The sequence below is a fragment of the Arachis duranensis genome, chromosome 2 (genome assembly GCF_000817695.3).
Source record: "Arachis duranensis cultivar V14167 chromosome 2, aradu.V14167.gnm2.J7QH, whole genome shotgun sequence".
NCBI classification, from domain to species: domain Eukaryota; kingdom Viridiplantae; phylum Streptophyta; class Magnoliopsida; order Fabales; family Fabaceae; genus Arachis; species Arachis duranensis.
This window is the reverse complement of record NC_029773.3, coordinates 6,714,198-6,725,861: the sequence shown is the minus strand read 5'-3', so window position 1 is coordinate 6,725,861 and position 11,664 is coordinate 6,714,198. Positions and strand designations below refer to the sequence as shown.

The 11,664-nt window shown below is 29.1% G+C and overlaps 1 protein-coding gene across 1 annotated transcript; it reads right to left on the bottom strand.

Moving 5' to 3' along the window:
- Positions 1–6,125: 6,125 nt before the first annotated feature.
- Positions 6,126–7,955, bottom strand: LOC107473177 (UPF0481 protein At3g47200). The gene is made up of 2 exons (XM_016092727.3): positions 7,938–7,955; positions 6,126–7,629 (listed from the first exon to the last, which is right to left on the bottom strand). Exons 1-2 carry the CDS (start codon positions 7,953–7,955, stop codon positions 6,235–6,237), a joined length of 1,413 nt encoding a protein of 470 aa, XP_015948213.2. The 3' UTR covers positions 6,126–6,234.
- Positions 7,956–11,664: the final 3,709 nt, after the last annotated feature.

Below are 11,664 nucleotides of genomic sequence, written 5' to 3'. Positions count from 1 at the left end.
CTCCCTCTCTCTCGTATCCACCTTCTCAATCCTTTCTACTTCCTTTCCGGTGAGCCAATTCATCGCTTCTTACTTTTTCTTTTTTGATTTCCTTCTCTTTCCTCTAATTTAATTAAAAAGTCAATCTTTTTTTAAATAATTAAAATAAATATTAGAATTACTGATATACATTATTTCCATAGTATTTACTATTTTTCATATTTAATCTTATCTCGTTTACAGTGTAAATGAGATAAGTATAACTGTATCTCATTTATTGATATGAATTCATAGTTTAGACTTTAGTTGCATTAGTTCTCTTTATTTTTTATTTGCATTTTATGATTTGACTTTATGTTCTGTGAAAAACTAGAAGCTTTTATTAATTTTTCGGGTGTTTCTTTCAAAATAAATGGATGTTATGATGTATGAATGTAAATTATATATGCCATTTGAAACTTGGTTGTTGCCTAAGGAGTTCAACTCTCCATTTCGGTATGAAGATAAGTGGTTCAGGTTGATGATTATGTTTCATAGTTCTGGAATATAGTTGGTGCTCGATTACATAAGTTACTAACATTTAAATTTAATTTCCTTATCTGTATTAGCAGATTATATGTTGAGAGGGGCAATTGAATCAAATAGATCAATGCATCCTAATTCATATGAAGACCCTGCACTGCCCTCTGATGCTGAGCGCCTGACTAAAATAATAACTAATTGATTTGTTTTAAAATGTTTCTTAAATCCTTTAGTCATATTTTTTTTCGCTTTTTGTATAGGTGATTGTGAAGTTGTTAATATTTTTTCGAAATTAGATGTCTAAAGTATGATAACTACAATATATAGTAGTGTTGTTTACAAATCTTTTATTTAGGTATGTTGTTTGCTCATGTATTATCAACTTCGAAATATGACATAATATAGTGGTGTTGCTTACAAGTCTTTTATTCAGACATGCTGTTTGTTCGTGTGTTATCAACCTCGGAATATGACATAATATTCTTCTCAAATTTAAAGTTTATTGTTTAGTTTCAAGAACTGTGAACTTTGGGTTGTAGTTAATTATGTTCATATCATATGACAAATAATTATTTTTTTTATTTTTGTAGTCTTGATCAAAAGTTGGTCCTCTTTACTAAAGGTACGAGGTTGTATTCAAAGATTAGATTAGGGTGCGTCAAAGCAAATCTAAATCTTATCTAATTTTAAATAGTTATGAAATTAATGACACATTCAATCAAATTTCAAACAAAAACACATCCATCACAAATACAGCCAAAATAGTTTGAAATACAAGACACAATTATTAAGAACACATCTAAACATTAAAGACACATTCAAACATTAATCGATTAAAATAAAACAAGTGTTTAACAAATGTAAAAAGACATATCAATGTCTTAATAGAGGAGACACATTCACACTTAAAAAAATTCATAAGAGTCTCAATAGAGACACGCACTAATAAGTCCAACAAAAAAAATTCGGGTCATAATTAACCAAAGAAAGTTCACAAGTCTTGAAAAGTAATTTTGAAGTTCTAAATAGAGAATGTATCCATTAAAAAGATATTTAAATAAGTTTTAAATAGAAGACACATCAATTAAAAATATTTTCAACAAAAAACATATTTATTAAAGACACATCTAAACAATATTTAAATAGAAGATACATCTATTAAAAATACATCCAAAAATTAACCGACTAAAACAAAACAAATGTTCAACAAAAAAGCACATCTCAACAAGCATTCCTTAACATATAAAAAAAATTAGATATGTACAGTGGGTATGATTCCATAAGTTCTAAGGATAAAGTTCCACATGTTTAATTAAGGACTTGTAACATTTTGAATCTTTGAATTAATTATTATAAAAAGATTTACAATATTATTCTGTAACTTTATCTGTTACTAAATTCAAAGTACGTCAAACAAAGCAAACACTATTGAGGTTAATTAAAAACAAAAATATAAATTTGTCATATTTTTTTTAAAAAAATTTTAAATTAATCAAACAAAGCATCTTAAGAAACTATAATAAAATAATTTAATTAAAAATAATGGCTCTACTAAATTAGTACCATTTCTGCCTAAATGAATTCAAATGACACAAAGGAATGTTATGACATTCTACTTCTCGTTCCGAGAAAATATAGGGTGTGTTTGGATTTGTGTTAGAGAAGAGAGAAGCCCGTTTGAGTTCCTTAAACGCTTTATCTTGATTTACCAAAAACTAAAAATTCTTTCCGTTGATCTTTATATTCTATGTACCAATTATATCTTTCATATTCATATGTTTATTTTTTTATAATATTTTTTTCTAATATTCTCTTATGTAAATTATTATTTTTTATAAAAATTCTGATTTTTTTATATAATTTTTTTATTGTTATTATTAATTTTTTGTATGGAATATTTTTTTATTTTGTATTATAATTCTATTAATCCTATTAGAGTACTAAAGAATACTAAAAGTACTAAAAAAATATTAAAATTTATTTAAATATTTAAAATAAAATTATAAGATAACATAAAATAATTATTTAAATTCATGCCCTTTTCTATAATTTTTCATCTAAAGTAATTTTGAATAATATAATCCAAACAATATTTAGTTTATTATAATCCATTTTAAATAAAACTTACCAAACATAAACCACGTTAATACTAACTCACTTTTGATCAAAATCAATTTTACAAAATTAATTTTATACAAACATCCGTTTGCAAACTGTAATCCAAACACACATGTACAAGTTGGCTTTCAACAAATTTTTTGAGCATCTCATCATTTGTAAGATCAGGTGAGACAAGAGTCCTATCAAAAAATTCTCTATATTACACAATTTTTTGTTTTTTCTTCATCTATACATCTCCCAAAAAATTGCTTTTTCTTAGAAATTTATGTCAAGCACCATGTGATCAACCATTTACAAGTTCTTACTTTGCCCCTAAATTAACAACAGAAGAAATTTATCATAGTTATAAATAAAGACCAGCCATTCATGACTAATTCAACATCTCATCATAAACATATAAAACGTATAAGCATACTCTGCAAGTGGATGAATTAGGTAGATATTAGTAATAAAGCTTTCCAAAACAAATAACTTAAATCTTAACTCAAATTGACACATCCCAATAGTCTAAACTAAGATGGTAGATACTTGTCATGATTCATGGTGGTCAATATTTTCCCTTAAATGGTGATGTCAATTATCGATTTTCTTGAATCAATGACCCCAATATACACTACACTGAAAACTTATTATCTGAATTCTAAATGCAAATGCTACTACACAATTTTAAGTTCTAACACTTGGATAATGACAGATTTTAGCTTGTAACTAGCTTTTGTGTTTACCAATTAAGAGTATGGACTATAAAAACAAAAAAGTGTACATATATGATGATCAATTTGAATAAGAGCAATGCTAAGGAACCAAAAGAGTATTAGCCAAAAATCAGTCAAATACTTTTGGGTGAATTCAAAATCTATACGGGTTAATATATATAGATGTTTCTTCTGCTAAGTATCAGAATATTTCTTTTTTATACTAAATGGATGTTCTTTTATATATTTTTCGAAATTTTTTGTATTGCAAATGTGAATGTCTCTATTTTTTTAAGAATTTCATAATTTTTTTTAAATTTTATAGATATTTAATTATTTTTGCTAAAATATAATTGGATGTTTCTTTTGTTAAGTATTAAGATGTTTTTTTCATATTAAATGAATGTTTTTTTATAATTCTGTAATTGTGTAGTTTGCAGTCTCTTTAATCATCAAAACGGCACTTAATATCGCAAAACGCAGAGAACAACATCTGCAACAAAAAAAAAACATGAAATAAAAATAAAAAATAAAATTTTATTATTTTCACTTTTTTTATAAAATTTAAAAATAAAAAACACTAAAAATAAAATAAAAATAAAAAAACAAAAGCGCATCCTTAGATTACTATCAATTGAACTCTACAAATCAAAGTCAACATTTTTCCTATACACTTGTTACTCGGATTGAACACACAACACCTAATCAAGTGTTTAAAGATTAATGAAACTCAATTGTTTCATCTTTCTTTAATCTTCATTGATTCAATTAAAGCATGGCGGCAACTGTGTCGGAGAGTGGTGGCTCCTCCTCGAAATCGACATTGATATTCATGGGGACAGGCTGCTCCAGCGCCATCCCCCTATCCGAGGTGCCTCATCTCTCCTTCTCATCCTCCCAGTCACGTTTGCTTCCAATCACTCTCTCTCCCTCCCAACCGAAACGTGGAGCGCATCATCGCGGTGGAGCTTGCAGAGGCGCGTGATAAGGGAATTGAACGTATTCTTGCGAGTGACGTCGCGGTTGAGGGTGGATAGGGTTTGAAGGAGGTGGTTGAGGAGGGAAGAGGAGAAGGATTCGTCGATGACAAAATCGAAGGTGGACTTCGTGTTGAAGCAGTTGTATTGGATGCGCTTGTTGAGGACGTCGTGGAGAGTATGGAAGTCGCCGGCACTTCTAGCAGCATTGGTGAGAAAAAGATCTGTGTGTGTGATTATTGGAGGTTGATAAGTTAATGTGAGAGAGAAAATGAAGGCTTTTATAGATTTTAATTAGGTTTACCTAATTAATTTTAATTTTTTTAAATTTTAAATTTAAAAAATTTAAAATTAATTATTAATATAAATTAATGTGGTTTTGTTTAGTTTTTTGCTGATAACCTCTTAGTTCCATATACTTTTCCTTTGAATAATACCCAAAAATTTTCCAAAGAACTTACCCGAGGCAATGTAACCATATGATCCAGCAACCTTGGACATGTCATCGGCACCGGCACCAGCACCTCCTCGCCAGCCTCACGCTACAAGATCTTAGCAAGCTCAAAATCCGCATCATGAGGCCTAAACTCATGATCAAGCAATATGTTATTGCTCTTCATATCCCTGTGAACTATAGGAGGCACACAATTGATCTAAAAATCATCTTGACGGAAAAGTTAAAAAATTAGTTATAGTTATTTTTATTGTTCGTTATACATCAATCTTTTATAGACATCTACATCTAGGTTTGTGTGTCATTAAGACCCATATATCATTACACGCACAAATTAACTTGTTTATCCTTCACCTAAAGAAGGAAATTAAAAAATATATATATAAAAACATGTTTACTGTGTAACTTATTAAGTTGGTGTCGTGAATATAACTACTTTCTATCTGCAGATCCACTTCTTTTCAAGGTAGATTATTGAAGCATAATCTTGATTCAGAAGTTGTGGGTGCTCATAATAAACCAATTTCATGCTAACAATTAAATTCAATTCATATATCAATCCCCCTAAAATTACATAAAATTAGCATTCACAAAATCAAAAGAATAATCTTGTATGAAAGTGAAACCCTGTGACATGCACCCAAGATAAACCAGGAACAATCTCTGTTTATCACAATCATGAATTACCGCTAACCTATGAACGTGACGACGGCGGCGGAGGAGGGACACGCTACGGGACGCGTCTCGGAGGCAAGGCTGGGAGCGTCGCTGGCAATGGCTGTGCAGGGCGAACAGCAGCGGCGCTTGCTAGTGCTTCGACGATGCAGGGAGACTTCCACTGCAGATGGATGCGTCTTCAAACGGGGGCCGACGGCGACATGCAGGGGGCGGCGGCGCTGGGGCGACTGCGAGGAGCAACTCACGAGGGCCGCTGGCTGGCGTTCCGGCGGCGTTGACTACTACCGTTGACGACAGCGGCCGTCGACGACTCCGCTGAAGAGGGTTTGCGCGACGGTGAAGCTTGAATTTGGGAGTTGGGGGATAACACGGTAAAATAATTGGTAAATTAGGTTTACCATAGAGTGAAAATTCAGGGTGAAGTTGATAACTAAAAATTATTAAATGATTTGATTTTTTTTTGTGACTATTAGATGATTTGATTGATTTAACTAAAATTTTATCTAATAATTTTTAATTATTAACTTCACATAAAATTGACTCATCTAAATTTTTCATTGTTAGTAACGTAGCAAGATTGTTGACCATTCACCCGATAAGAAGTCTAGAAATTTTTACAAATATATAACGCAATTAACAATAACATAGGCATAATTATGTATGCTGCAATCTATTACTCTACCTACTTATAAATCGCACCAATATTTAGATAAATACAACTAATTAAGGATAATTTATTAAAGTAACTTGCACTGTGGCTTACACAAGATTTATTCATACATAGATAGATCATTAACGTGAAGAATAGTCAAGTAACTAACAAAGGGAATCCACGAAGAACACGATAGAAGTTGAAAATGGCGAATATAAAGACAGCAATGCCAACAAAGGTAGAGCTACATCTCCAAAGATCACGAAAGTAAACCCTCCTGAGTGTCCCCATTGTCCACTTCCAATTGCTGTTATAATGTTCATTCAATTCACCCATTAACTTATGGTAACATGTCTTATTCGTCACAACATGCATGCAAAGACTATTAACCAAAGTTGCTACTTCATTATCACTTCCAAGTTCATGCACAATAGCCTCCTTCTCAACCAGCAACTCTGCATCATCTTTGGTGTGAATCAGAGAATCAACCAAGGAAACATAGTTGCATATGTAAGGCTCCTCAGGGTAGTGGCACTGCTCGAACGCAATCAGGTTCCGAAGAACACATTCGGTTCTGTGGTCTATTCTCAACTCCGGGAACTGAATTCGAGCCTTGAAGAACTTAGACCATGGAAATGGACAGCAGCCAAAGCAGAGTAGGTAGCCGTAGAAGGGCCTCGTCTCGAACCTGATGTCCAGAAGGCGTCTGTGTCGAACCTTCTCGAAGCTTACCCCGGCCTGGTTCAACTTGCTTGCTGTTCTTATGAAACAGCAATCTTGATGAAGATCCTTCTTCTTCTTATTATTATTAGGGTTTTGGTTATTATCATCTTTCATATAACCCAGATCCTTCGGGTTGTGAACGTAAGCGCGCCGGATCAGATCAGTGAAATGCAGAATCTGGTGGTGGTCGAGGTCTTTGGATTTCTCTGTTAGTTCGGAACAAGGGTCCCACGATCGAAAGTACTTTTTCGCGAGATCAAGAAAGGTTGCGTGTTTCTTGAAATCCACAGCAGCCGTTTTATAGAGCCTCTCAAGAACATACATTGGGATTTGATTCTCGAGAAGTAACAGATCCTTCTGAATGCTTTTGCTGAGACACGGTCGAGTTGTTATGTAATCATCTTCTTTGTTTATGTGATTCTTGCACTTGCAGTGGTAGTCATCATCTTCTCTCAAGAACAGCTCCATGATGAAAACAGAGTCCAACTGCATCATCTCTACAAAGCTATCGCTTTTGATAGAGTCGAGTAGTTGTGATTTTTGGTAACAAGATCTTATGGTTGTCTCTTCTGATTCGAGGAAGGCTTTGTATTCCTCTAGAAGATGATCTTTCCGGAGGGAGACTAGGCGGCCGCGAAAGGAATCGAAGTAGCGGCTTTTGAGTTCTTCCATGTCCTTGAATTGTTTTCTGCCATAGTGAAGAGGACCAATGGAGATCAAGAGAGGAGTATAGGCTTCTCTTTTCACAGTGAAGAGACTCTTAGGAACCTTGTAGATGCATGGACGAGAAGCAGGACACTGTGAATGATCAAACTTTTCTGATGTGATCTATAAGTAGACAATGAAAATACTAAATAATGTGAATAATGGATATATCGGATATTCATTTCACTACGTGTGTAGATGGTTATTCTAATATTAAAATTTAAGTGGATAATTTGGAGGTGTAGTGTGTTTTTATTTTATTGGTGGTTATTTATGTTGTTCAAAAAAAATCATTGGTTACTTAGCATAACCCTTCTATTAATAATTAACAATTTAATTGCAATTAATTTTTTTAAAAGGAGTTGAATTATCACTAATTGTATAATTATTTGATTCAATCTAAAACTAATTCAGTGATTCAACAATTTCACTGAATTTGTCAATTCCATTTTAATATTTTTATTGCATGTATACATTTTTTTTCTTTTAAATTTAAAAAAAAATAGAAGATAAATTTGTCTTCTAAAATAATGATAAAACAATTGACCTCTTCTTCTAGTAATAGAAAAGATTTTTTTCAATGCTTGTTGAAATAAGAATAGTGGTTGGTGTTTGAAAATAAGCATATATGCATATAGTTAGAGATGAGAGGGAAGGAAATAGAAGTAAGAGAAGCCTTTTGTTAAATAATAATTTAATCAAATCTATTAAATTATTTAACAATTCTCACTTAATAATTTCATTTGAAATTAACTATACCTAAATTTTTATCTCTATATATTCACATGACAAAGAAAAAGTAAATAAGTGCACATATATTATATTGCTAACTATGACTCCAAGCTAAGCTGAAAAAATAATGAAGGACCTGATGGAAGCTAATGTGGTTTAGTCAATAAGCTAAGCAAATTCTCAGTCCCACGCTGCTCCTTCTATCTTGAGCTCTCTCTAGCTTAATTTTTGCTTTGAACAAGGACCACATATAAGAAGAGTATGCCTTATACAAGTAGCGTGCTATTATATATTTTAAATGAAACATAGAAAATAACATTTATTAAGAAATGAAATAAAAAAAGTGGCAGTATTTAGATCGACGAGAAGAAGCAGAATAATCAAATGCAAGAAAAACAAAAAAAATCACATAAAGCAAAAATAAAGAAAGGATATTACCCTTTATTATATATAGGATGAGAGGTGAGTGTCCTCCAAGAGCAAGAGTTGCCTACATGATAATTTTGCTCCACGGAGAGAATAATAATTGAAGGAAAAGGAAGAATTTTGTATGTGCTTTTTAGTTGAGCGAGGTTGCCACTATATTTATATATACACTCATTTTGTTATATTTAACTAATCCCAATAATTAGCTTACAATAGCACCTTAATACTCTGATCTACTACTATACTAGATATTTATCTATATATGTATGGAGTGTGTTCATATATATTATATTTTATAATTATAAAGGGCTCATCAAATTCTAAATAATGTTGACCTTTTTCCTTAGCTATAATGCAGATAAACAGAAACGATGAATAAAATTTATGTCCAGAACCTACTAATATGACCCACAGGTGCAAAAATAAATAAAATGGGGACAATGAGGTCACAAGGAAACGCAATAGCCATGAGGTCATATATCACCAACAATGCGTTTAAATTTATTTATGTTAAATATATATATAAAAAATTAATCATCAAATCAGTTATTTATATAAAATATTATTAAAAATAAATTAAATAACACATTCAACGACAAAACAAAGAGGTCTAAAGTGACCATGATCCTCAGATCCTTCTAATTTTTTAAAAAATTATTATTATATATAATATGTATATCATTGATTAACTACAGGTTAATATATTAAACATAAGAAACTATAGGTAAAAAATTCAATATGTATAATATATATTGCAATATAGCAATAGCAAGTAGCTTTTTGAAAAATAAAATAAAAAAGTATAAATGTATTATATATGCATATGTAATAAATATAAGCCAAAATAAAAATAATAAGTTAGTTTATTTAAATATTAAGATGGTCTAAACAAAATAAAATTGTAATTTTTTAATAAAATTTCATTCTTTGATATTTTTCTATAAGCTCCAAATAAAAAAATTTAAATTTTTTTTAATCTTCCTTTGATAGCAGCATCAATTAATGAACTTTTTAGCTATGAAAATTATTTAAACAAAGTTTTAAAACAAGATAAAAGATTTTTTTGGTAGAATATTATATGATCATATATATTAAAAATAAAATTGCTTCAAAATGTTGATAACTAATGATTTTAATTCCATAAAATATTGGAAACAAATCTAAAAATACTAAGATCTTAAAATGTTTAATTTTGTATTTAATTTGGTCTCTTATAAAATTTTTCATTCTATCCTTTAGCACATATATTTTTGTATATACATAATATTTATATTTTAAGTAATATAAGAAACTTTAAGCTGTAATCGTTACGTTATTATACAAGTAAAACTTTAATTAAAACCTCGTCATATTAAAAAAAATAAGAATAATTTATAAGCATAAAAAATTAATTATCAAGTATTTATATATATTTGTGAAATTTAATTATAAATACAAATATAAAAATATTCTGTACTTTAATAAATAATTAATTAATCACTAATGTTGAGTCTTTATGTAATATGATTGTATTTAAGGAATGTATTTTAGTCGTAATTTTATACAAAGTAGTATGAACATATAAAATATTGAAATTAATATAAAAATATTAAGTATCCAAGTTTTTTGAGTAACTAAGTTTAATTAAGTTGTCAATGAGTTATAACTCAAATAGCATAGTTTTTCCATATTCATGTAAGAGGTAGTAAATTCGACTCTCCTTATCTTTTGTATAAAAAAAAAAACTAAGTTTAATTAAGTTGTTAAAATTTAAAAATTATTCAGGCGTCACTCTCTCTTTCTCCTTTAATTTAAAAATAGTTTATTTTGGTGTATAATACATAAATTTTAATGTACAGCATACATAAATTTTAAAAAATTACATACTTAAAATATTAATTCACCCAATTATAAAATATATTCACAAAAAAAATTTGTGTGCAATGCATAAAAATTTGTATAATTTCAGTTTCATTAATCTATGACCAAATTATAATGAAAGATTTTATAAGGAAGATAATAAACAAGAAACCTTTAATTTGTACCAAAGTAAAAAAAAATAAAAATATAAAAAAATAAGTTAAAGTAAAGATAAATAATGATATAGAGAAAAGAGACTGAGAGAGGAGAAGAGAGGTGGAGAGAAAGAGGAGAGATGAGTTGAATCTGATTTTTTATATATTAAAAACTAATTTTAGCATATAAATTAGTTTAAATTAATTTATTAAATTAAAATTAATTTTATTTTTATGAATTGATTTAAATTAGTACACTATAGTATAAACTGGTTTAGAATTAATTTTTATGTAAATAGTTAAATCACATGAACATTCTTAACTATATCAATGAATTTGTGTAAAACTTTATGTGTTATATTTTGAAAATTTATGTACTATATTTTAAAAATTTATGTACTATGTACAAAAATTTATAGATTATATCAATAAATTTGTGTTATGTGCAAAATTTAATATAAAATACTTCAAAAATTTGTGTACTTATACTTCAAAATTTATATATTTCTAACAAAAATTTATGTACTACAAAAAATACAAAAAAATATAATACACGTTCTAATTAAACACATATACGTGATATTTTGATAATATCTTTTATTGTTAATGAACTAACTTAAATTTAGTTACTAAAATAATTTGTACACATAACATCACTGAAATTAATATGCCTATTAAGAATGTGTCCTAGGTGGGTGGGTTTGGTTCATTATTTATTCCACATGACCCAAGTAGAAAACACGTTTTGATTCTGAATCAAGATATCAAGCTAGAAACCAATTAGGGGTGAAATTGGAAATTAATGGTTGTACTGTTATGCTGTAAAAACTTAGTATTCTTCTCAGATCCAGTACAAACAGCTATTACAATTTACATACACTCCTGACCTCTGTACATTTTTTTTTAATTGAAAAAGGTTAATATATTATTTTCTTTATAAAATTCGTAAAAATTAATGATTTATAAATAAATTTTATTTTATTTTATATATATAAAAATATTATGT